Source organism: Lissotriton helveticus, chromosome 1_1 (genome assembly GCF_964261635.1).
Source record: "Lissotriton helveticus chromosome 1_1, aLisHel1.1, whole genome shotgun sequence".
Classification (NCBI taxonomy): Eukaryota; Metazoa; Chordata; class Amphibia; order Caudata; family Salamandridae; genus Lissotriton; species Lissotriton helveticus.
In genome coordinates, this window is record NC_136057.1 from 683,616,483 (window position 1) to 683,643,851 (window position 27,369).

Below are 27,369 nucleotides of genomic sequence, written 5' to 3' on the forward strand. Positions count from 1 at the left end.
GGGGCAGTACTTGAACGGGCTCCGTTCCATCGTAGCGTCGTCAGGGTCTTGCTGCGTCCACAGGGCCTCGATGACCGAAGAGTCACCCGACTCCACAGTTATCCGACAAGAAGAGTTGGAGGACACACGAGACCGAACGCCAACAATACCGACGAAGTAAAGAAAGCCTTGTGGCCTTCAAAAAGTTGTTTTATCGATTCCGAACAGGAGACGTCGAAATCACATCCGAACCCAATGGCGGAAAAAAACAATCTGGGGATGGAGTCGATGCCCATGCGCACTGTAGTCCAGGGGAGGAGCCACCTATCTCGTGATACTTCGAAGACTCTTCCAGGACAACAATGTGCAATCATCCGGACCCAACACTAGGCGGCGATCTATGCAATAGATATGAATTTAGCAGCCCACATGCCTCGAACGCCCATTTCAAAAGAAGCAGAACCCAAGCATAAAACTTCAAAGAGCTAGGCCCTAAATAACATTTGGTGTCTGGAAAATGATCAGAAGGTAAGTTCCAAAAAATCTGTTATCTTCCAGCAAGCAGATGGGCTGTGTGAGGTGGGAAAGCTCTGCAAGACTTCTGTTTGTGACGAGGACTGGGGGCCATGTCCTGCAGCCTGGAGCACCAGCACCTGCCTGTTGCCAAGACCAATGGGCCCTGTGAGGAAGAGGAAGGCGTTGGAAGGAGTGAGGTTCAGTGGGGAGCCCTACCGTGGGGCTCCCTGTGAAAGTTGCAGGCTTGCGGCTATGCACACATCCGGCCATAGCCTGTGCGCAAGGCTGTTTCTGGCGAGCCCCATATGCCTTGAGAGGGCTGACGTAGGCTGTACTAAGCCTATACAGTCTTGTTGCGGTGATCTAGTCTGCCACAGGGTGCTACTGGTGAACTTAACTGGGCCGGAGCCTGAGACGTTTCTCTGTCATGTTTAGGGTGATTGCACTGAAGAATCTGAGCGAGATAGTGAGCAGCACAGCAACCCTGTATGCCAGAAGGGGCTGCCGGTATCACTGTGACCCTCTGTTTGGGTCATAGACCGGATGAGAGGATTACTATTGTCACCAGTGGGTCTAACCCACCAACTGCAATTGACTATTTCCCGTACGATTGCAGGACGATGCTGAAGATGCCCCACCGTCGCCAGTGCTCCAGCGGGAGACTGAGAACTCACTCCCCTAACCCGCATCCCCTCAACTTTGTTAGGGGAAGAGCAACTAACCTTTTGTGTCGGCTGAGCTGGAGCAGCTCTGAGCACCGGAAACAGTCCGGCAGCACTTCTAGACAGGAATACCCTGCGCTGATCGCAAGCTGCCAGACTTCTCCCGTAAAGGACCCTGACTTAGGAGAGGGCACTCACTGCACTGATGAACACTGCCACACTGCTGGAGTGGATAAAACTGACACCGGGTCCTTGAGGCCCTGTGGGATTTACTTCTGAAGGCGTTGCGGTACCACAGGCACTTATGATTGAAATCCTGAAAAATCGACACAGTAACTTTTGAGTACGGCCTCATAGCAGCCACAGTGAATGGGGGATAACCCTTAACATGTTACATGAAGGAGGTTAGGACAGGGATTTGCCTGACAACTATAAAGCCCCACCCTTGAGAAGGATTGTGTTGTTGCTTCTGAATGTCATATTTCTTTGCATGTGTGGAGTTAGAAAAAAAAAGACTTTTTCTTATAAAAGTTATTATTTGACTAGACATTGATTAACTGTTTGTACTGTTTGCATTTTGAGTTAGGAGTATTGTTCATTGACCTGTATCTACATCCCCCCACCCCCGAAGGGATCATTGACTGCTCGACCACAGCTACCACTGAGAGACAAGTGCAGAAGGGGTACTCAGGATCCATAGCAGGACAGGCCCTGGGACAGCAGGACTAAAAGACTGCACCCATCATAGTAGGCCACTGTACCACCTGGTTGCCCCGTGGCCCTCTGAAAAGGGTTCCGACAGCCGGTGTGTGGAGGTGGGAGAGATTTTTAAATTCTCGACTGCCATATTCTAGGGCAGTCAATGAGATGAGTTATAGTATGTTTTATATGGTGCTTTTGTTAAGATATGACATGACATGACATCATTTGAAAGTAGAGTCTTCTTTATTCCACCAACATACAGCACACAGCCCAGCTCAGGCCTTCACCCTTCAACAGTCAACGCTCCCATAGAATTTCTCTGTTACCACGAAAGGCTCCTGGCAATACAGAGATTATCTGTGTGCCATGGTTCCATGGTCAGTAGTTTATAACACATCTCCCTTTTAACGGAATATAACCGAAATAATAATACTTTAAAGAAAAGAAACAAAATAGAACATAGTTATATTATCAACAACATGAAAGAAAGATATTACAAAAGAACTAAACAAAATACAATTCCTGAGAGGAATTGCCTAAATCCAACATAACAGCAAATGAGAATAGTCATAAATGGAAACAATAGATGTTAAAGAAAGAGAATATTTTATACACAGACTAAAATTCTATAATAAGAAAAAAGGACTAGGACTCTAATGAAACACAAGAGACACTACACGTCAAGAAATAACAGAAGGTCTCACAATAAAACGTATAATACTAGCCACCTTGAGTTATACATAATCCTCCAAAGGCTTCTTGCTGAGACAGTGACTGTTGCGGAAACCACCTTGATATGGTCCAATGTTTCCTACAACACTCTCCCCTACACTTATGACCCCCTATCAGTGGATGTACCCCCATGCTCAAAACAGCACACACTCCTGTCCTCATCATCACTTGCACTCACGGGCCCATTGTTACTCGCCGCCCTTGCTAAACTGAACATACTCCATACCTCTCCACCATACACAACCACTGTACTCCTCAACTTGAATTAGGCATCTTGCACTCTGAAATTTGGACCTCCCTTTTGGTGACCGGACAGGTTTCTTTATGAAAACAACATCCCCTACCTTCCATTCACATGCTCACACCCTATGTCTGTTATCAAATGACTGTTTGTACCTTTGCTGGTGGGGTTTGTCAGCCTCTTGCTCACTCCTTTGTGCATGTTTCTTGAAGTCCAACCAGGATGGATTCAACTTACCACCAGTCAATCTGCCTTTCGAACACTGAACACCACCCTCAAACTTCTCCACTGCGGTTTGAGCACATGCCTTAACTAAATGGTTCATGCGCTCCACCAAGCCATTGGCTATGGGTGAGTATAAGGCTGTACAATAATGCCTAATGGCGAGACCATCAGAAACTCTAATTTCGAAACAAGGCCAATTGTACCCAGTTGTCTGTTAAGATGATTTTGGGTACACCCTCACATGCAAACACATCCCGCAAAAACTCAACCATGTGCTTGGTATTTACTGAATTTACACAGCTTGCTGTAACCCACTTTGAGGTATAGTCCACCTGGACCAAAACAAACCTCATTGACACAGTTAACAATTCAAACTGACCTACAAAGTCTAACCTTAACTTGTTTCAAGGTTCAGATGAAACCTCAACAGTAGACAAAGGAACTGTCCGGACAGATCTGGTCTTATCACACCCAGCAAACAGCAGACAATCCTGCACCAATCGTTCAACTTGCCTATCAACACCAGGTCACCAATAGCATTCCCTCACTCTGGACTTGGTCGAATTCCTACCAAGATGCCCCTCATGTGCCAGGTTAACAATTTTAGTCCTCAAGCACACTGGTGGAACCATGTGTTCCCCTCGATATAATTCTCCATTAAAAATACATAGTTCATCCTTGATGCCGCAGCATGCTTTAATAACCTCATGGTTATTTCTGATATTAGGACATCCCTTAACCACAAAATGCATGACCTGCTTACTTAATTCATCATTCTCTGCTTCCCATTCAAACATGTTTAAGGCAGTCTTCTTAACCCATATAATCTGCTGATCCACTCCATCCTGTCCGTCCGCCCACTCAACTGGTAACCTGGACAAGCAATCCGCTGGTACATTCCTAGAACCCGGCAAATACTCAACATTGTAGTTATGCTTAATTAAACTCTCCAGTGACCTCTTTATGCGTGGTGTGGCGTTCTCAATATTCCTGCAACCTAGCAGTTGAATCAGGGGGTCGTGGTCAGTCCTAAGAGTAAAGGGCAGCCCCACCAAGAAATTTTTTAAATGGTGCACATCCCACACGCAGATCAAAGCCTTCCTCTCTATGACCAAATATCTCCTCTCTGCCCCTCTCAGCGATCGAGAGGCAAAAGCAACCACCCTTTTCTCATCAGCCATAGTTTGAGACAACATCGCACCCAACCCTCACATCGGTTGTGAGAATGGTCTTCTTGCTGGTATCGAAATTACCTAAATTAGCAATCTTGGCTATGCTCTCCTTAACTACACAAAACACCTTCACACAATCGTCTGACCTATCAAAGCTGGTCCCTTCTTAAGAAGTAGCCTGATAGGCTGTATCACAATAGCAAAATTAGAAATAAATTTGGCATAGTATTCACCGAGACCCATGAATGATCTGACTTGGTATTTATTGACGGGGGTGGGCGCTCTCAACATCGATTCGAATAACTCTAACTTGGGGCTTATCCCATTCCCAGAGATGGTATGTTCCAAGGAAGAGACTGAACTAACCCCAAATCTACACTTCTACCTCTTGTGAGTGAGTCCACTGTCCTGGAGTCTCACCAACACTTGCCTCATAACATAATCATAACTGTGTGTGTTCTGTCCATATACCAAGATGCCATCTTGGAAGAACATCACAGAATCAATTTCTTTGAGTACAGTCTTCACAGGCTGCTGAGAACATGCAGAGGCTAAGGCCAGCTCAAAAGGCAGCCTATGAACCTAAATGCCCGAGCCGTATCACAAATGACTTTAGCACTCTAGAGTCCTCTTGCTGTAGGACTGGATAGTACACAGCAGAAAAATACATCACACTGAACACACATGGATCCTTGAGAAGGGCCAAAGCTTCAGCTATATTAGATAGAGGCTGCATATCCACCCAAATGTTCTGATTTAGGTCCCTCAGGTCCACACGCATCCTGATATTGTGCCATTGTCTTTGGGGGCAGAACAATCAGAGCCAACCACTCCGAGGGCTCAATCTCCTTGATCACCCCTAGGGACAATAGTTAGTTAATCTCTTCATGTAGCGGTTTCAGCATTAAGTTAGGAACCCTCCTCATCTTGAGTGCCACAGGTTTTGCATGTTTTTTTTTAATGATCTAATGCTGGAAATGTTTCAAAAGATCAAGTGCCTCCCTGAAACATCATGGAAGTCCTGAATTACATGCGGAGTCTCACCCTCGATGGCAACCAAATGCGCCTGTTCCTTTGAGTTAGGATTAAGGATAATATGAAGGTCTCTCTGAGGCCACCAACCCCGAGACATTGCCTCCTCACTTGGCCACATAAACCTGGTCAACCGTCTCTCCCCCCTTACAATTGATGTTTAAGACAGTATATCCAATCAGGTCAATGTTTGACCCCCCCTCCCCCCTTAACCTTTTTGGTTGATATCAGGAGGCAATAACTCAATATCCTCTGTCCTAAACACTCTCTCCCGATTCTCATCTCCGATGAGTGTGAACAGATAACCCGAATCAGCATATATAACTAGTTCCTTCCCCCAATGGTCTTTTCACACTCCGGCATTCTAATTTGCCCCCCATCAACATTTCCTTTTATACTGTGAACGATGTGCTCTGCACACATTGTTCATAGTATAAATGGAAATGGGAGTCACTTGTAATATTACTTTTTGACGACAATCTTGAGTTTCAAATACTTCCCTACCTTGTTGTTTATGCAAACACAGATGTACTGTCTCCTCTTACCACAACTTCAACAAACCAAAAGAATTGCACTGCCATTGGCTAAATCCCCAAACCACACTCCGATTAGCTGATACTATATTTAATCCACACAAAAAGAGGAGGGGGTGGGTGGGGGTACGCATATAACCATTACAGTGGGACCGATGTGGTCCTTCAATCAAATCTCCACTTATTCTGGTCAGAAAGTTTGATCACGGATGATCCATGTTCACATTAAAATTCCAACCAAAGGTATCAGACCTCCTCATATCCTACCACATATCTGTCCCAAGTTTCATATGGTAATACAATCACAAGGCCCCTGCCACTCACCGAGTTACGTCAGTCAGTAGACTTGAAATGGCGAGGGAGCAGAAGCGGCTCGTGCAGTCACACACTACTTTAAAAAAATACAAAAAAACATACATATCGAGTTAGTTGTAGGCAACTACTCCTTTGTATTTCCTGAGTCAAGTATCTGTAGTTGAAGGTAATTGACAATTGTTGTTGTCATATTCCCTGGCATTTTGGAGACCGTGGTGATCTGGGTAGCCCCCACCCTTTGTCAGCGATAAATGTTTTGTGGATGTTATTCCTTCCCCGCGAAAATCAGCACGGTGTGTGTGTTACGCCATTATGATTAGTCCCAAAGTGCTATCATGGTAAAAGCAAATTGACCGTGTGGTAAGAGCAAGACCACATTTGCATACAGCGGTATTTCCAATTATGGAAGACTTTCCCTAGTGTCTAAAAATTGCCAGGGGCACTGTTCAGGTCACACTGTGTCCAAAATCCCATGCGCTCGTTGGGCTCCATGCGTCAAAAACCCTTCGACAGTTTCCATGGGTATAGGAAGGTTCATACTCCTTGTAGGAGAGTAGGGTCTGCTTCCTATGGTCACCCTAATTTTTGCTGTGATTCTCTGGTTTTTTGACTTTAGTGTGACTGTGGGCCTGCTAATCAGACCCACAGCCCAGCTGTTCTCTCTCTAAATTGATACCATGCACTTTAGGTGCATACCAGATTGGTTACTTGGTCACCCTTGTGAGCCCCTGTATAGTGTACCATAGGTACCCAGGGCATAGGTGCACCCTAGGACTAACAGGGGCAGCAGCATGTATTGTGCCACCCCTGGTTTGCCTTCCAAACTGACACCACAGGTCTGTTCCCACAGCCTGGGTAAGGTGGTGTAATCACCCCTTACTTAGATATAGTATACCTATAGCTACCTTTATATATAGACACATATACACCTATAAGCCACTCCTATGGTAGGCCTCAACAATCCTGGAGGCAGAGTGCTTGGTTTTATGTGAGAGGGTGCCCTAGCATGAGCTGAGCCCCTCTGCAGCTTTCGGAACCATCTCCTTATAGCTGTTCTATGATCTAGTGGTACACAAGGGGGTGGTGATGGACGGAGCATCTGAACCAATCAAACACTCACACCCAGTCAACAGATCTGGGTTTAATCCATCACAGTTCTTTAGCCCACTCTGCCACCCCAGTTCAGACATGGAATCAGTCTGACCCTGTGCCTCATGGAACAGTCCAGCCCGAACTGCCAAGCCATGCCTTCCCTGGACCGGAAACAAGCTTCCTAGGACCGGTTTCTGGCATTTCAGCCGTCTTCAGCCAGGCTTGCTTGAATCCAGTGGCAAAGTGAGCAAGGGACTCACGTCTGAGCATACCCTGCCAACTTATGCGGAACAAAGCGGTACAAAAAGGGTTGGTGATGGACGGAGCATCTGAACCAATCAAACACTCACACCTAGTCAACAGATCTGGGTTTAATCAATCACCGTTCTTTAGCCCAATCTGCCACCCCAGTTCAGACATGGCCATATGCAAATCAGTATGACCCTGTGCCTCATGGGAACAGTCCAGCTCAAACTGCCAAGCCATGCCTTCCCTGGACCGGAAACAAGCTTCTAGGACCGGTTTCTGGCATTTCAGCTGTCTTCAGCCAGGCTTGCTTGAATCCAGTGGCAAAGTGAGCAAGGGACTCACGTCTGAGCATACCCTGCCAACTTATGGCGAACAAAGCGGTACAAAGGGGGGTGGTGATGGGGTGCATATGGCCATGTCTGAACTGGGGTGGCAGAGTGGGCAAAAGAACGGTGATGGATTAAACCCAGATCTATTGACTGGGTGTGATTGTGTGTTTGGTTCAGAGGCTCCGCCAATCACCACCCCCTTTTGTACCGCTTTGTTCACCATAAGTTGGCAGGGTATGCTCAGATGTGAGTCCCTTGCTCCCTTCAATGCTGCAGCAAGAATGGTCACAGGAACTAAGAAATTCGAGCACATATCTTCCGCACTCAGGGAACTTAAATGGCTCCCAATTGAATTGCGAGCCAGCTTCAGAACGGCCTGCCTCCCGCATAAAGCCCTTCACACAGGCAAACCAGAATACCTGGCCGCCAAACTCAAAAGGGCCGGCCAGTCCAGGAACCTCAGGAGTTCCAACACTCTACTACTCATCCCACTGAAAACTCTGGAACACAAAACCGCAACTAAATCTTTTGTGGGAAATGCACCAAAGATCTGGAACTCCATCCCCCCCACATCAGAACGACCCCCTCATTCCCAAAATTCAAGAACCTACTCATAGCCCTCTTCCTAGATCGCTTTCGAATGAAACGATAAGAACACAAGATACACCTGAAACAGTTCGACACCTTACCGCAACTTCACTTTTGTTCTGAAACAGTCGTCTCGGAACTAGAAAACGTCGGGATCACCCGTCTTGCCAGAACAAAGAAAAATCATGGAGGCTCGTCTTGATTGATAGACAACCTACTCGCTCTTAGCACGGTAGCTCTTTTATCTGAAACCTCACAGCCCGAACCCTCATGTTGACCACAACATCTGTGTATATATGTCTATAATGCTCATAATTATGCACGATAATGCTCATAATTGTACTTGCTGTGAAGCGCTCTGATACCCTCGGGTCCAGCTAGCGCTATACAAAACTCCCAAAATAAATAAATGCAAATAAAAACACTATCTACTCAAATCTTTTAAGAAAAGATTGCCTGTTTATATGTAATGATGTCATGATTTTAGTGCATATATTTATTTTCAAGATCCAGAGATCTACTGTTGTAGTCTATAAGCATAACTAGGTATATTCTTAATTTCTCAAGTCATTTCCTGACACATTTCCTGACATAAGTAATTTCCTGACAAAATCTGTGCATGCCTCCATCCTTGGGATTAAGATTTTGTCAATGATGCAACACAACAAACTAAATCTCCACAGTCTGCTTCCTCTTAAGGATTTGCTAACCCTATTATCAAATCAGTAAAATGGCTCTAGGTATTCTCCTATCAACATGAACACCTATATTGTGCGTAAACTATGTCAATGAATGATGTCTTTGTCCAACATTGCCTACCTTAAACTTCATATGCAAATGCTGCTTGAGATAGAACCAACAGATTTTCCTCTAGGTCCAGCACCTGCGAGGAACAGAATGATCCTTTTCCACTTCTAATGTATGCAGGATTATGCCTTTGAGCAGCTTAGTCCCAAAAATAAAACCAACAGAAGCTGCATTGTGTATTCAGAAGCTTGATAAGGAAACTCTCTACAGTACCTTTTATTTAATACACAACAGTATGAAGACCTTAACAAATAAAGATATATATATACTCTCCGTCTAAAATCACTTCTTCAGCTCTAAAAATACACAGGCATTATTTGTCATTTCTTCGATGGGAATCACTTCAAATGAAACTTCACAGTATGCTAAAAGGTGTTAGCCTGAAAAGAGATTGTCTACACTATACTCTCAGTTCAACATTCAGACTTTATCCTCAGCTAAAAACCCTCAATAGCTGGTTGCTGTCTGGCACATTTTACCAAAGTCTTTCACGTTTCATCACACTCGTTGTTTAAGCTTAATTCCAAGGATGGTATGAGCTTATTCATGACACATGTCCTAATAAATCGTACGTACCTTAATAATACTACTGTGTGTTTAATGAATCTCTCCTAAACATGGCTGTACAAATCCTTGAGGACATTCGTTGTTATGCACCTATTAACTTCCTGGGTTTTGCTAAACCAGGCTTGGCTTCTATTCTTCCACGGTTTGATGTTATCATGCATAATAGGAGTTTGGTTCTCCGAATAAATTTCCCCTGCTGTTTTATCCTGATTTTGATTATCTTTTGGCAGTTCTACAGCATGTGAAATGCAGTGGTATATCACTTTTTTCTGATCATCATAGATCATTAAACGTTCCATTTTTGCCAATTGTTTTTTCACTATCGCACTTTGATGGACTGGGGAAAACTTTTGCTATTTTACCACAGACAGATGTACCTTTCACATCAACTGTTCCCTTTTTAACGTATGAACTGCCCTCTTACATTTCAAAACATCCACCTTTCAAACAATCAACATTCAACCCATTTTGTCAATTTCCTCTCTACTGTTCATAACACCTGAACACCATAACAGGTGTTGAATCCACTTTAAACTAAACTGGGACAGGACTGCTCCACGTGTTCACGGACGTGTTTGGTATTGCTCCTAATATCCATTGCTCCTTTAAATTAGACTATGTTCTAACACTAGGGAAAATCGCCCAAAGAGTGACAGACAACCTACTTCACCAGATATATCTCAGACCGCTCGCCCTTACTTAGGACTTACTCTCTTACAAGGAGATTGCCATGGATCCCATTGTGGCGCATGCAAGAGGAATACCTTACTGATCCGGTATTTAGGTGTGTGATCACAGACATCCCAACTGATTATTTTACTATAAATTGGGAGAGCACCCTGCACAAGGCGACAGAGTGGAATGCCATGAAGGTGGTGCTTCGCGGGTTGGGCGCAGCAAACTCTACGGGTATCCGACAAACATTAGAAAGGGACCTGAAGATACAGGAACACAAACTAGCCGACTTGGAGAGGTTACTACCATACGATCCGACTGTGCATCCAGAGTGGGGGTGGGGGTGGGGGTGGGGGTGGGATACTAAACAACAAGTTCTTTCCTCATGGGAGCACCCGAAAAAGCTTCTAAGCCTGTCTTATAGAGAGCGGCTGCATGTGGAAGGAGACAAAGCTGGCAGGCTATTGGCCAGATGATATAACAAAAATGTCACACAGAACATATATTGGCAATCAGGGATTATTGGAACGAGAGGTTCATACGCAAGAGGCCATTAATGAGGGTCCACCTCACAGGGGTGTACACATCACCCGGGTCAGTCTCAGATAGCGCAGTGGCAGACTACCTAGGCTTGCTGCCGCTATCGCGGCTGGAGGAGCTGATCAGGTGGTGCTAGGCCATTAGCCAAGCAGGAATTGTTGCAAACCATCAGCTCTTTTAAAGCAGCTAAGGCCCCAGAAGGGGAATTATTGGTCTACCTGCTGAACTCTATAAAGCTCTTTCAATAACTATGGCTGACAAGTTCTAGAGAGTGGCGTGCTCCCTACATCCACGCGCGAAGCGCTAGTAGCAATAATATCCAAACCAGAGAAGGACCCTCTCGACGCAGTCTCTTATCGCTCTCTGCCATTACAAATGTGGACAATAAGACACTTGGCCAGATACTAGCTAAGCTAGTATGCCGCCACCTCACTAAATTGGTCCACCTCGACCAATCGGGATTTAACCCCCGTAGAAACACGCTCTGCAACCTGCGACAGTTGATGCATGTCTTTCATGCACCGTGTCTGGAAAAGGATTAATATGCTCTTGCTTTCCTAGACATAGAAAGGATTTGAATCGGTTAGCTGGGAGTATATATGGCACCTCCTGGAAAGAATGAGGTTAGGTAACAAATTTGTTGCCAGGATCAAACTGTTATTTGCTAAACAATTGACGCGTGTGTATGAGGGCAATGGTGTTGGAGGGGATCAAGTTGCAGTAGGGCACTCAGCAGCGGTGTCACCTTTCCCACTTGTTATTTGGCCTGGCTGTGGAAACAGTGGTGTGCAGACTTAGACATGTTTTGCATGGCTAGGGTACAGGGGTGGGTCAGAAGACCTATGTTGTGTCCCTCTATGCGAATGACACAATGATTTATTTGAGTGAGCCAAATGTCTTGGCCCCGATCCTGGTGAATGTGATGAAGGAATTTGGGGACCTCTCTAGACTGCATATTAATCGGTCTAAATAGGTACGGTTTCTGCTGGGCCACCTGGGGGGGAGGGGTTTGGGGGGGGGGGGTAAGGTAGTTTGCCTTCCTGACTCGGGCTGCCCTGGAGTAGGGACAGTGTACATGTATGTGGCACATGGAGTCCAACAGTGGCATACTTTTAAATAGGGGATGGGGGATTGATAATCTTAGGCCATCCATTAAATTCTAGAGTATTCTTAGGTCTCCTTAATAGGATGGATTGCCCTAATTAAGATGGAGGTGCTGCCCCGGTGCCTTTATAGGTGGCAGGGCACCATGTACAAGATACCTCGCAGTGTCTTTCGGGAACTGAACAAGTTCCTTGTAGACTTATGGGATGTGAAAGATGCCAGATTGGCTTGTCACACTGCAGCTGTGCTGGGATAGAGGTGATTTGGAAGTACCTGACCTCGAAATGTACTATCTTGCATCGTATTACAGTGTGCCATGCACTTGCTCGATGACGAGTCCAATTGGGAGTAAAATCTACTGGCTAGCTCTATAGGGCGGGAAGACCTGGGGGCCCTGCTGTTGCAGAGTAATAGAACACCTGGGACACTGCCACACGTGTTGAGGGTAGTGTGTAGAATCTGGGAGGGTAGAGAGAGTAGTTATCCACAGGGAGAGTCCTATGCCCCGGAGCTGGACATTTGGAAAATCCAGCCCTTTTCACAAATCGAGCAATCCAAGTCATAGGCCTGCAGTGGGAGGAGGGCTGTATTACTTTGGGAGACTTATACCCATCGGGCCGATTTGTTCCTATAAAAGAGGCGACTAAGACATGTGGGCTGGACATAGGTCAATTCCTCCAATATGCCCAAATGGTGGCCACGGCTCAAGAAATCTGGCCGGGATTTCCAGATGCCCCAGAACCTCTGCAGACACTTGTTGCACTGCTGTGACGCAGGCAGGCGGTAAGACTCTCATCCCCATATATACCCATATATACCATGCCCTGGGGGCAGACAGGCCCAGGGCCCACCTTAAAGTGAGGCAACGTGGCAGCGGGCTAGAGAGCTCCTGATCATAAGTGAAGAGTGGGGTGAAGATGGCTGATAGCCAGAAACCGGTCCTAGGATGCTTGATTCCGGTCCAGAGAAGACATGGCTTTGCAGTTCGGGCTGGACTGTTCCCATGAGGCACAGGGTCAAGACTGATTTGCATATGGCCATGTCTGAACTGGGGTGGCTTGGTGAGCAAAATAACGATGGATTAAACCTAGATCTGTGACTGGGGGTGAGTGTTTTGCCATTGTGCAACATTCCATCCATCATCTTGTGTGTTTTGTTGTTCACCCTATGTGGGAAGGGTATGCCCAGATGTGGGTCCCGTGCTCACTAAGCCACTGGAGTCAAGCTATCCTGGCTGAAGACGGTTGATAGCCAATAACCGGTCCTAGGATGCTTGATTCCGGTCCAGGGTAGACATAGCTTGGCAGATCGGGCTGGACTGTTCCCATGAAGCACAGGGTCAAGACTGATTTGGATATGGCCATGTCTGAACTGGGGTGGCTTGGTGAGCAAAATAACGATGGATTAAACCCAAATCTGTGACTGGGGGTGAGTGTGTTGCCATTGTGCAACATTCCATCCATTATCTTGTGTGTTTTGTTGTTCTTAGAAATTAGACTGTACTGGCGGTAACCTGGGTGGAGGAGGGGGTGTTATTTCTTCAACATTGTATTTCAAGCAGTTCTTGAGGCATGCTGTGATATATATTATGGAGGCACTTGTTATGGTGTCCTGCTTGGCAACTCTGGTCATCCTGTGGGGATACCTAAGGTTATACTGGATGATGTTGCCATGCATGCTTTGAGGATATTACTAAAATGTTAATAAAATATTGGGGTTTTTCAAACACCATAGCTCCTTTCAAATATATCGGTTTCTCCCTGACCTTATAATAGCAGGTGTCATTCTCATCTTCCACAGATTATAAGTTCACCTCATCCAAGTGAGTGGCAATACTGTGATGTACTGGCTACCAAGCTGCGGAGAGACAAATAACTTGCAGGATTATACTGTGTGCTTCCAGAAGCCAACACCTGTGGTAGCCTGACTGCTCTTCCGCGTCAGCAGTGTTATCGCCCTCTGAAGTGCATATACATAAAGCTAGATCATGGGCTGGCTTGGGTCCCCAAAAACGCTAAAGCAGTTGACGAGCCAACCCCAGGAGCAGTGCTGAAATGGAAGCAGAAATGAGAAGATAACTGACTGAGGGCTGTCCTACATGTATACAATGCCAAAGTGGTAGCAGTCACTATTTAAGGAGCAGAAGACTGGGGCTATATCAAAGCCACAAAAATGGAAAGGCAGGAAAATGGATACCTAAGATCCCCTCCAACTGCACGGAGGCTTGAATTAGGTGTAAACAGCATTTCTGACCAAATTGTTTTGTGTGCTCTCAAGCGGTTGATCAGGCTTATGGCCATCCTTCATCAGGGCACAAACAGAAAGGCTCTTTCAGCTGCTATTGGTCTGGGAAGTCAGAGGAAGTGCAAGTAGCTTGACTAAGTAGATAAAAGATTGGGCCGGGTGAACTCTGAGAAAACCCCTACCTTGTACATTCACCTACTTGCCGGCCCCATCAAGGATAGGTACTGGCACCACAAACTACACCATCTACATCAAAACGCAAAAGGGGGCGGGCACTTCTGTTGTGACACTTCTCTCTAAAGACAGTCTAGGAAGTAAAACCTACACAGCGAGATAACCTCAGAACTTAGTCGAGCATTGTACTGGCTTTAGGTTAGGCACACTTTTGCTATGCACATATAAACAGCAATGGAACTGTAGGGCAATGCAGAAGGGTTTTGAAAATGCACTCAGGAGGGCCTAGAAAATGTGGTACATATTTATTTATTTTGCTCAAAGACAGATGTGAAGTGTAGGAGAATGTTGCAGCTATTGTTAAGGCTTTCTAAGATAAATAATTACAGGGACGCTGAGATGTCCCTCTTCTTTAGGACAGGTGATATGATCATTTTTGCAACAGTTGATCTATACCTATTTACAGCAGTTAAAAACAAGAGGCACATTTCTGGGTTCGGCCTAGTGAATCTCAAGAAGGCATATGCCACCAGACGCCCCTCCTTTCTTGAGCAGAAGTGTACATCCACGAAGTATCCTTCCAAACAAGGGTCACCTTTCATTTTCAGCCTTGCCACGTCAAAGGCTGTTGATAGTCCAAGCTGGAAAGGTTCACTTTTAATAACTGCTATTATAAACTGTACGTCTAATGTGTATTTTTATTTTTAAAGTGAAACTATATTTGCATTTTATTATAGCATGGCTAGTTTAGCGGAAAGAATAAAAAAAATACAAAGGTACTTGTGTTGTCTTCAGGTACATAAATTACAACCAATGTAAAATAGTTAACAAATTGACGTTGCTCTCTCTTCTGCGTGTTATTCCTCTGAAACAAATATACAACACAATCAACCCTCTGCGCTGTGAGACGAAAACCGCTTTTTAAAACTAAACCGAAAGGAATCCCTTACCCTTTTGCGAAGTTTTCGGAACAGCGGTCTCAGGTAGGATTCAGTCTGCTTCTGCGTGGCGCTGGCAAGTTTCCCTTGTACACTGCGTTTCACATAATCTTCTCGGCTATTTAGGTCTTTAGCCCACACTCCAAGAAGAAACTACATTGTACAGGAAAGCAATGTTAATACGGCACCGCCACCTGGTGGCCTTTTCTATTACAAAAGTTTAACGATGCTATACGATCCAAAACAACAATGCACTTGCAGAAATGCAACAAGGTAGTATAATAAACCATGACTTCTTTGTGCCAGAAAACTAAAAAATGATACATCTCACATAGTTCAGTCAGGATTCCACATTTTTCTTATAAAACATTTTATTGGAATTTTGTAAGAAAATGTATTCGGTACAGTGCAGTGGCATTCGTCAAGTTATATGCGCATGGTAAAGTAATATACATGACTTAAGTATCATTCATATTAATCAGTAAAGGCTGTCTCTTGGACATTGGTCACATATCATGTACAGAGTCCCATCACTTCACAGCTTACCCTGTCTATTGATCCGGTTAGTCACTAACATCTGACACTGGTTCTTCCAGCGGCGACTCACTAATATTACCTCGATAAGCATTGCAGCTGCCACACCCGGGTCCATTTTTAGCAGCATCCTCTGTGGATGTAGACTGATTTCTCTGTTATAATTGTAGAATCCATGTCTCGACACAATTGGGTGTGGCAATGTGTCTGTCTCGATCCCCATTGCTGCGCTATATTTCGCTTTGCCAACATCATACCTAGTGTCGCCCATTCTTGAGTTGTATGATTGAGGTCTGTAGGTTCCCATGTTAAGTAGACATTGTTTCGGCTCCGGAGGAACCGTAACCCCGGTGACCTGCGAAATTGTGTTCATGACTTTATCCCAGAAGTTTGTGATTTTCGGCCCGTGCCAGATCGTGTGTAAGAATGTGCCTGTTGTGCCGCATTGTCTCAAGCAGAGCGGTGTGTCGGTCATGCCTAATTTATGCATAAGTGGTTGTGTGTAGTAAGTGCGGTGCAAATTTTTCAATTGTACAGCTTCAATTTTGAAGAAATCGCTACCTCTTTTGGGGACCCGATTGCATCCTGCCAATCTGTCTCGTCCAATGTTCCCACCTCTGCCTCCCACTCCTCCTTAACCGCATGCGCGCTAGCGGTTTTCCCGCTGTGCGCTGCGTTTTTTTAAAAGCCACGTTACATGACGAGCTCAGCTCGTCATGTGCGTACGAGCGTCGTCACTCATGACGAGCTGAGCTCGCCATGAGCGCCGAAGTGGTTAAAGGCGGTCATGGGGTCTGCCTGATTGTTTATTATTTTTCGGTAGGTCAGGGAGATGGCTTTTTAGGTCGAGCCTGTCCCATTCCGCAGGAATGGATAGGATCGAATTCATGTCGGCAAAATCCTCTTCAAACTAAGGGGTTTCAGCCCGGCGTTTTCTTGCAGTTCACGTGAACATGCACGAGCATTCACGGCCAAGGCTTCTCCTCCCCTAGCAGCACTCCTCCCACACCAGCAACTCCCCCCTCCCACACCAGCACCTCCCCTCTCTCTCCCCGCAAACACAGCCTTGCCGTAGCAGCACTCCTCCCACACCAGCACCTCCCCCCTCCCACACCAGCACCTCCCCTCTCTCTCCCCGCAAACACAGCCTTCCTTTCATTTCTCCTCCCCCTCCCCAGCCAGCTTCCCCCAGGCCGTGTTCCCTCAGATATGCTATTGCATATCGTTTGCTACCTCTTGTATTTTGTTGCTCTTGATACTTGCACAACTGTCACTATTGTCTCATGTAACGTTTGTTTTTGTAACATGCTCACTTGTAATTTTGGCTTCATGTATCTAAAAACGCCTCCCTCGCGCTCCTTTCTCCCTCTCTCCCGCTGCCTAGTCCTCCCACCCCCTAGTCCTCCCACCCCCTCCCTCTCCAGCGCGCGCTCCACTCGCATCTGCCTGCTGCTCCCCCGCCCACCCCCCCACTCCCCCAACCAGCAATGCCGAGAAGCTTGTTTCCCCTAAGAACATATCGTTTGCTACCTCTTGTATTTTGTTGCTCTTGATACTTGCACAACTGTCACTATTGTCTCATGTAACGTAACGTTTGCTTTTGTAACATGCTCACTTGTAATTTTGGCTTCATGTATCTAACAAGCATTGGCATTGCCAATAGGTCTCGCTTGTGGGACCTTATAAGTATTTAGTTTTGCAGCACAATATCCGATTATGCAACTCGGATATTGTGCTGCAAAACTAAATACTTATAAGGTCCCACAAGCGAGACCTATTGGCTATGCCAATGCTTGTTTATGCAGGTGGTCTGTCGGCAGCCTGTCCTCTAGCGGTGAGGCCTTTGGCAGTTGTGTGCCTGATGGAAGCACCCTTCTAAGAGCATGTCTGATCTGCATGTATTGTAAAGTTTCTGTCTGTGCCAGCCCGTAAGTGGTTTGTAATTGGGCAAACGGGAAACCTTGCCCTTCTTCTATATGTCTCCCACCTTTGAGATGCCTATTAGATCCCACTGGTGGAACCCTTAAGTATTTCACAGTTTACCGAGTTGTCGGGTTTCCCATAGTAGCGTGGCCTGTGTTATGAACCCTCCCATCCCATCAATCGCTGTGCCTCGAACCAGAATCGGACAGTGTGGGCCATTGGACCTGTGAGTGTCGTCCTCCTGGATTTTTTGTAGTGTCCCCATTATTCCGTCGGCCTATAGGAGGTGTCTATCCATACGAAACGCGGGTTCGTCTTGCGATACGTGAGCCATTGATTTATTACCATGAGTTGTGACGCCCAGTATTATAGCTTTATATTGGGGAGGGCAATGCCACGGTCATATCAGCCCTTTACTAGTTTGTACATGGCTATCCAGGTAGGCCTTCCGTCCCATAGTAGATTGGCAACCGCGGTGTTTATCACTGCAAAGTATGTGGGGGATACCGGGAACTGAGTGTTTTGTAGGACATACAGGAATCTGGGGAGCGCCATTATCTTAAAGAGGGCTGCTCTCCCTAATAGCGTGAGCGGCAGCGAGCGCCAATTTATAGCATATAGAGAAATGCGGTTTTCCCATCCTACCGCCCATTTCCGCCTGCGGACGACAGGGTCTTGTCGTATCCATGCAGCCAATAGTTCCAGCATCAACGCAAAGAGGAGTAGTGGCAGGGGGCAGCCCGGTCTTCTCCTCTTCCCAGGGGGAAGTCCACTGAGATGCGGCTATTCAAGACTACCTGCGCCAGGTGCTTTGTGTATAGGAACTGTACACCCGCTTAGAACTTTGGGCCAAATCCCATGTGTCGGAGGACCGCGAAGAGAAAGGGCCATTCGACACTGTTGAATGCTATTCGGGCATCTAAAGATAGAATGATCACGTCCTCTTCAATAGTAGTCCTGCGCGTCATAACACTATGCAATCGTCTCAGGTTGAGCGCTGTGTTTCGGTTTGGCATGAAGCCGGATTGGTCCGAATGGACCAGAGTTGTGAGATGTGGCTGTAGTCTCATGGCCATCGCTTTTGCAAGTATTTTGGCTTCTGCATTGATCAATGAGATCGGTCTATAGGACATGCAGTCCTGCGGTGGTTTGCCTGGTTTATGTATTGCAACTATCGTCGCCATGCACTGATCTCTTGGTAACTCTCCTTTTTCCATGCTATCTACATACATATTGAGCAAATGTGGTGCTAGCTGTGGTGCCGCTCTCTTATAGAGTTCCACTGCTATAACATTTGGTAATAGGGCTTTGCCCGTGTGTAACTTCCCGATAGCTAGTGCGAGCTCTTCTTGGGTCATATCTGTCTCTAGAGCTTGCACGGCCTCCTGTGTCAACGTGGTCATCTGTATATCTTTCAGGAAGGCTAGATTTTCGTATATTGTGGCTGTGGCTAAAGGTGTATAAACCTGTTTGTAGTGGGCCGCTAGTGTGTTAACTATTTGATGCGGGTCGGAGGTTGTAACCCTGGTTTCCAGCCGGAGTTGTGCCACCCATCTACTAGCTCTTTCCGTTTAGTCAAGCCAGGCTAGAAGCTTGCCTGCTATATCTCCCAATTCATAAATAGTATGGTGTGTATTACTAAGTTTAGATTTTGCTTCCTCCCACACATATTCCCTGTATTCCTATTGCGCTAGGCGCATTTTGTGTGCTGATGTTGTACTGGTGCCTGTAGTGTGGTAAGTCTCAGCCTGGGACACCCCCTGTACTAACGCCTGAATCTGTCTTCGTTTGGTCTGTTTATGCACAGCAACTAGTGAAATGGCCAGGCCCAATAGTACAGTTTTATATGTCTCCCACAAAGTTGTCGGAGAGGACACGGTGTGCTCATTTTCTGCAAAATATTGCTCTGTTGCTTTGATTAGACCTTTCCTAATCTTACGATTTTTGAGATAACCCGGTTAAAGTGGAAAGAGACGGCGTCTCCCCGGGGTGTGATGTATACGTGTTGGACATGGGCGAGTGATCCGAAATGCCCTTCTGCAAGTGTGAGATCTCAGTTACCCTTTCTAATCCTGTTGCTAGTGTGAATATGTAGTCGATCCTAGAGACTGTTGTGGACATTCGAGTGGTAAGTGTATTGTCGCTCCAGTGGGTGGCTTGCTCACCATACATCGATGAGACCAAATGCTTCCGTGAAATCTAATAACTTAGGGTTTATACTGCTAGCGTCTATAGGGGGCTTTCTGTCAACTGAAGCATCCATCGTGGCATTGAAGTCACCCCCCCATTATGAGTTCGCTCTGTGGGAGCGACAAGAGGAATTTTCCTAGAGCTGGGAAGGATGTCTGATGTAGTGTCGGTGGAAAATAGATGGATACTAGGTTGTAAGGTTGTCCCTCCCGGATTCCACATTTCAATTTTCATCTTGCTTCAAAGTTCACTCCACTTACTTCAAAAGTACAAATTATTTATTAAGCAACAGTTTTGGTTATGTCACCAACGTTACTCATGAGGAACGTGCCGCCCGCGCCAGCAAAAATCCCCCCCTAATTTCCGTAGTTCCAGGGAGGCCAGAAGCAAACAGACCGTCAACAATATAACACAATATACCAAAGAATACAACGATTCACTGGAGAGTGCAGGAGGGAGGTCAATGAGGGATCTTGGAAGGGCAAACGTTCGGAAAAGTGTTACCTATGACAACTAATTTATTCTTTCAATTGATACTTCTTCCAGCATATTCCACCTCATCTAAATATTCCCACAACAATATACCGAGTAGCAGGTGGGACTGAACCCACGATCAACTCTAAGAGATTTTGCAGAAAAAACTAATTTCTTTATTAAGTCCAACCAAGCCCTGTTAGCTGCTGGGGGTGTGTTCAATATAAGATAGGCTGCTGTAATGAACATACAAAGATATTCCAGCTTATTTCCTGGTACCCCTTCATATGGTATAGAACTCCACAGTTAACACAGCCTGCATACTTGGAAAAAGCATCACTGTTGGGGGAGGGAGAGAGTCAAACTGGCTGGTGGTCAAACAAAGGGTCTATTTTAAATGGAACTGTATCATATCACCCTTGGGTGTTTTATGGTCTTGACCCAGGTAGCTCTCTTGGACAATTATACCTCAACCAGTCACTGTTCAGAAAGTCTGTATACAAAACGCTCATTCCAAAGGTCGTCTTCTTTCTTCACTTTTCTTAGAAACGCTGATCTGCACCTCAATCTTCAGATTTCAGAGAGTCATGTTGTAACTAGATTAAATAATTTAAAAAATCTACTCTGGAAAGGTTTGGCGTTTTGTCTTGTGATCATGAGGGTGTGCCAGGTTAGTGGAGACCTTCCGCAGAATGTCTTAGTACTAGGAATCTTTTTGATGCCTGTGCCCTTCAGTATTCTAACAATCGGATGACCTCTAAGAAGCTGAGTGAGACTTAGATTCGTGCTCTCCTTTCCTCAGAAGCCATAAACATCTTGGCCTATCTCTACCTCTCCCTTACGGATTTGTATTGTGTAGGAAGCTGACTGTTTATTGTATGCCACTAGGTGGTTATATCATGCACAGAGTTCAGGGGTTTCCCAAAGGTGTACAGGGCTCAATGTAAAACTCAAAGTGCTCTATTAGTGGAAGTGTGGGCGAGCAGCCTTAGGCCTAACACAGAGGAGTGTAAGACATTTTTTGCAGAACACTGACCAATAATGGACACGCAACTCAAAAAGGAGATCCCCATCAATTTTAGAAAAATAAGCTTTGTTTGTACTGTATTTTGAGATCAAGATCTTCGCAATAAGATAAGTACGTTATTAATGAAAAAATACTTCTCACTTTAAAAAGTCGACAGTAAAGTTCAATGTTATCCTATGGAGGAACACAATAATGCAGTAAAACAGGTAAGTACGCAACTTACAGTTCCAGTCTTTTGGACTAAAGGTTAGCAAGGGGCAAGGGTCAGGCGAGTACCAAAACTGCACCACCAGTGGCACAGAGGCGGCCAGGTGTAGAGGTCAAAATCAGAGTTCAGCTTAATGCATTTCAATGGAGATTGGGGTGCTCGAAACCACCCTGCTTGCAGGTAAGTAGATCAGTTTGCAGAGGCCAAGCTTTGGGGGTTTTGACAGCACAGGGCGCAAAGCAGCACCAAACATACACCATCGGCTGCACAGGGGCTGGATGCAGGGTGCAATTTCAGCGTCGGGCACCCAATGCTTTTCAGTGAGGATTCTGCTTTTGGCAAACAGGCTGTAGGCGTCACACTGGAGGTTTCAGGGGAAGACCAACAATAGCAGAGGTAAGTAGAGATGTAGAGGCCGTAGGGGCACTGTTGGTTCAGCTCACCAAGGTCCAGGGGCTTCGGGTGCAGGAGTGTCTTTCGACGTCGGAGTCTTCTTACCGGAGCCGGTCAGGGGGAGCCTCTGGATTTACAGAGTAGGCGCTGTTGTGGAGGTCAGGAGAGGTCAGCAAATGCTGGAATAGAGCTCAGGATTGCTGGGGAGATTTCGCAGGACAGGTGAGCCACTCATACTCGGGCCGTGGACGTTGGGTGCAGAGTAAGCAGGAGTCGCGGTTCCAGCCGGATCCAGAGTCCTTGTAGTTGAATTCTTCTGGTCAGGGCCACTGTCCTCGGGAGATCTGGTCTTTGTTGAAGAGCAGGCAGTCTTCCGCAGGGTTCTGGAAGTCGCTGGCCCCAGGACAGGCGTCATCTTCTTTGCAGGGCTTCTAAAGCTGGAGACAGGCCAATAGAGCTGGGGCCAAATCAGTAGTTGTCTTCAGGCTTTGCGGCACAGTGTTTTTTTCGTCCGATGCAGGAATCTAGTTTCAAGGTCTGAGGGAGACTCTTAAATACTGGATTTAGAGAGGGTTTTAAGGGGGTAGCAGGTAGGGCCAATGGTCATCTCACCTCGGGTGACTACACCCTCTATTATGTCATCCTCCTGTGAGAGGGGGTGTAGTCCTAGGCTGGATTGGTGGAGTCTCCTCATCTTCAAGATGTAGGGGATTGAAAAGTGTGCTTAGCTTCACCTCCTCCACCTGAGAGGTAGGGGTTGGCAAAGAGGGGGACACTTCTTAGTGTTTCTAGGATTTCCAGTTTTCTCCCACCTAAAGTGGGGGTGTAAACCAGGGGCTGCCATCTGCTGCTAGCAGCAGATGTTGGGGGATCGCCTTACAAAGGCAGCAGGCCTCTGAAGCTTCCCCTTTGAACACTGGGGCCACCCTAGGGAGGAGGTGTGCTACCTCTGCCCAAGTTGTGCATTGTTTTTGGTCCCAGAGAGCAGAGGCTCTCCACCCAGAGGTCTAGAGAGATGTCTGTGTGTGGCAGGCAACCTAAAGCCAGTCAGTGACCACACCAGGGTCAATAGGTTTTCAGGGGGCACCTCCATGGTTTAATAAACCTCACACTGGCCTCAGTGTGGATTTATTACAAGGAGTTACTTGGTTCCAAACACACCTGGTTTCAGTGACGCCATCATGCTGCTGGGGAACTCAAGTTGTCTAGTTCCCAGTCCATGTACTCTCTATGGCTTCCCAGGCACTTACAATATTAAGGAACAGACCCTAATACTGCAGGGGTAGTTAGCCATGTCCTCTTTGTTGTTTTGTCTGCACCAGACCATGCATGCTGCAGTGGCAGTCTGCATGGCCTTGATGAGGGGTCCCTGAAGGACCCTCTTCAGTCCCAATGCCCTGGGTACCCATGTACCTTTAACTAGGGACATGCAGGAGGCCTGAAGGGTCAATAGTGGACCAGTTTTAGGGAAAGAACACTGGTACTCGGAACATGGACAGCAGGGACCCAGTACTTAACAGTCAAAGCGCATCAAAAGCCAGGCAAAAAGTGGGGGGTACTGCAACAGAATCACATTTTCTCACAGTTGATATAATGTAGAGAGGTGAGAAATAGCTCTATCATGCTCAAAATCTGGACATCAACGGAGGATGCAAGTGGGTCTCTTTGGAAAACAGACCTCTTATATGCCCTACAGAGTCCATAGGCAGAGGACTACAGAAGAGGTGTGCTAATGATGAAATATCGGTTTAGTCATTTTCTGAGGTGTTAATTTTATGGTCCGAGGTGTAGCACCTCTCTGACCTTCGTTAAACAATTTCAAATCATCATCCAGCCTTTGGCCTCACTCCTAGCTCGTTTTTAGGTCTCGCTGATCTAACGCGCATGCGCTGATCTGCGAGAGTTTAGTGGGACTTTTAAAAATGCTCCCAAAGTCTGCAGGCAGTGGGGCACAGTGCATGTGCGTCGGGCGCGTGCACCATTTGTCCGCCTGCAGCTTTGGGAGCAATTTTGCGGCCGTTTGATGTTTTCAGTGAGCCTCGGCGGCCACCATTTGCCACCCCCTCTTCCTGCTTGTTTTTGTTGCAGTGACTCCCATGTAAGTCCCACACTATTGTGCATAGTCCATTGTCCCCACGTTTCTGTGCACATTTCAATACCGCTTTTCTGTGCCTCGTACATCAATTCATTTATTTTTCGTTGCAGTTACTCCCATTTAATCCCCACTTTTCTGTGCACTTTCATTGCCGCTATTCTGTGCCTCAGATTTTTTTATATTCATAAGAGTGTCGTTTGGTTTTCAGCCGTCGCTCATGTGCACCTCTCTCCCAATCTACTCCATGTTGCTCTGTCGCCAGCGTCCTTCTCCCACACCCGTTCTACACTGCTCTTTCACCCATTGCTTCTCCTACCTACCCATGCCCTCTGTTACTTCACCTCACCCACACCCCCCTGCTCTCCTCTTCGCCCCGCCCTCTGGTGTTGGTCATGCACTCCCACCTGCTCCCTACATGTGACTTGCACCACAAACACTGGCCCTCTGCGTTACTTCTCCCAACCGGCGCCTTCAGCATTGCTTCTGCCCACACCGACCCTCCGTCTTACTCTGCTATCAGCAGTTTTTTTTTTTTTTAAATGTAAGTTTCCTGTTCCGTAAATTTAAAAAAAAAAAGTGTCATTTTGTAGGCATGAGCATAGGTGGATTATACACTCCTTCAAAATAACGTGACTGCCACGTAAAAGCGCCTTCATATACAGACATAATTTTGTGATATCTTGTCTCGGTTTATATTCGTGCCACACAACCCACAAAATCTGCCCCAACCATCCTTATTTCTTGACCCCGCTCTAAAGTGTAGACCCACTTTTGGGAGTTTCCACTCCCAACCCCCATCGTATGCATCTTGGAAGATACTCGGACTCCGTCTCTGCTCATCACCTAAACTGACGCAATATCGACACAAACTGAATACATATGAATGTACCCTTTGTAGGAGGACTTCATCATTCCTGGGCTCATCTTTGCCCTACAAGCAAATAAAATGCCCCATAGACTTCACTGGGATCAGCCGCCCTCACATCCTGCCTCCTCCGATAATGTTCACATCCTGCCTCCTCCGATAATGTTTCCTCGCAGTCATCCACTCAGTAGCACTCTCTGTGTTCTGCAAGCTGTAGACATCTCTGCGTATAAGCAGTAGGAACATCACATAGTCGTCTTCTTCCCGACCATAATTGACAACACTTTTATATCCTTTGTTTTAAAAAAAAATGTTAACACGCAATCTGGTTTGTAAAAGATTCATTCTGGCTAATTCGACCACCCTGCTGTCCTTATCTGTCAGCAGGGTAACTGTGTCTGGTTCTTGGAAAAATAGCACCAGGTGAACGCTTTTCAGAGGGAATTTTTGTTCATGCAAAATTCCTTCTTTCTAACATATGTTCATGTAATCGTTGCTATGGATTCCATGCTTTGCTGCTTCTTTTGGCAGGAAAAAAATACCTCTGCTAGTTAGCTGTTGGGAGCGCTTTTCTACAGTGTCCTTGTTGTCCTCGTATTCTATGGTGTGCAAAAGTCTACTAATCTTGGGTTCCGGAGTAGCGCGTTACTCTCTGAAAAGTGCTTCAGTGCCTCGTCATGGGTCGTAAGCGCTATATAAACACAGTCGCAATTACTTAAAACGATGTGTCAGGTTGCCCCGTGAAAGTTGTACGGCAACGCGGGCATCTAGCTTTGGCTCCTTTAGTTTCTTTCTATCTTTCTGCTTCTAGAAGTGCATTTTAGGTTGTGTCCTGCATAGTTGTGGGCCTTCCTCCCATGACGTTCTCTTCCTTCTCAGATTTAGACCTGGGCATGCACAATATGTTTTTTCTCTGGTGAAGATTTGTAAAGTTCCCGCTTTTTGCCTTTCTTTAAATTACGTGGATTATCATCTGTGCAAATGGATTTATCACCATATAGTGCATACTACACACCCCTAACCAGAAAATTCCAGAGTCCTCCTGGCCGCTTTGCAGGATATTTTGCAGTTTATCTTTAACAGGCCCATAGGGCCGATGAGGTGGGAGCTGGGGGTGGGAGCTGGGGCCGGGAGCACGTTCACAGAATGGTGGGGATTGGATAGCCGAGGGAGCTCCCTGCGTGCAACACTTGTATGGGTTCTATTTGAGGGTTCTGGTGGCGTTGCTTCTGGGCGTTGAGGTTGACAGACAAGGAGTTACTCTCATCTCAGGGCAATCAGTCAGGGCCTGATGGCTGGTCTGACATCATTATGAGGGCTGGTTTCTTACCAGTTGTGACAGGTTTTATTGCCAAGCAGGCCGGTTTTTACTGTTGATTTTCCTGATGAAACCACTGTTAACTATCTGCTTCAATGATGGGGGACACTTTTATTTTGGTGTCCAGGTCTAATTTTTGTGTCAGTCCGACCCTGGTCTAAAAGACTGGTAAAATTGTGCATTTTTCTCCCTTTCAACAGTTTTCCCTGTGCAAATCCTTGCAGGTACAGCACAGGGGAGTGTGTGCTGTGAAAACCATAGATCGAAGCAAGATTATAGTAAGGGTCTCTCAAAACTGCTCCCAAAGACTGCACTTAATGCAACATACACTCCAAATACCACTCAGTGCCACATAATTACAAGCCACACAATTACACTCTACTGAATACAACATACACTCCTCATAATACCACTCAGTGCCACATAATTATATGCTACAAAATTACACTGCCTCAACGCAACATACACTCCAAATACCCCTCAGTGCCATATAATTACAAGCCACATAATTACACTGCACTCAATGCAACATACACTCCAAATACCCCTCAGTGCCACATAATCACACACCACATAATTACACTGCACTCCATGCAACATACACTCCAAATACCACTCAGTACTACATAGTTACACGCCACATAATTACACTGCACTCAATGCAACATACACTCCAAATGCCACTCAGTGCCACATAATTACACGCCACATAATTACACTGCACTCAACGCAACATACACTCCAAATACCACTCAGTGCCACATACTTACACGCCACATAATTACACTGCACTCAATGCAACATACACTCCAAATACCACTCAGTGCCACATGATTTCACGCCACATAATTACACTCTACTGAATGCAACACACACTCCACACAATACCACTCAGTGCCACATAATTATATGCTACATAATTACAA

The 27,369-nt window shown here is 46.1% G+C and overlaps 1 protein-coding gene across 3 annotated transcripts in view; it reads right to left on the minus strand.

The window, feature by feature from the left end:
• The window catches only part of PRPF18 (pre-mRNA processing factor 18), a 297,642-nt gene that overhangs the window by 47,075 nt on the left and 223,198 nt on the right, over window positions 1-27,369 (minus strand). For all 3 annotated transcript variants that reach the window (XM_078674214.1, XM_078674213.1, XM_078674212.1), the window contains one exon: window positions 15,429-15,569. In XM_078674214.1, coding sequence (XP_078530340.1) covers window positions 15,429-15,569 — 141 coding nt within the window. The remainder of the gene's footprint in view (window positions 1-15,428; window positions 15,570-27,369) is intronic.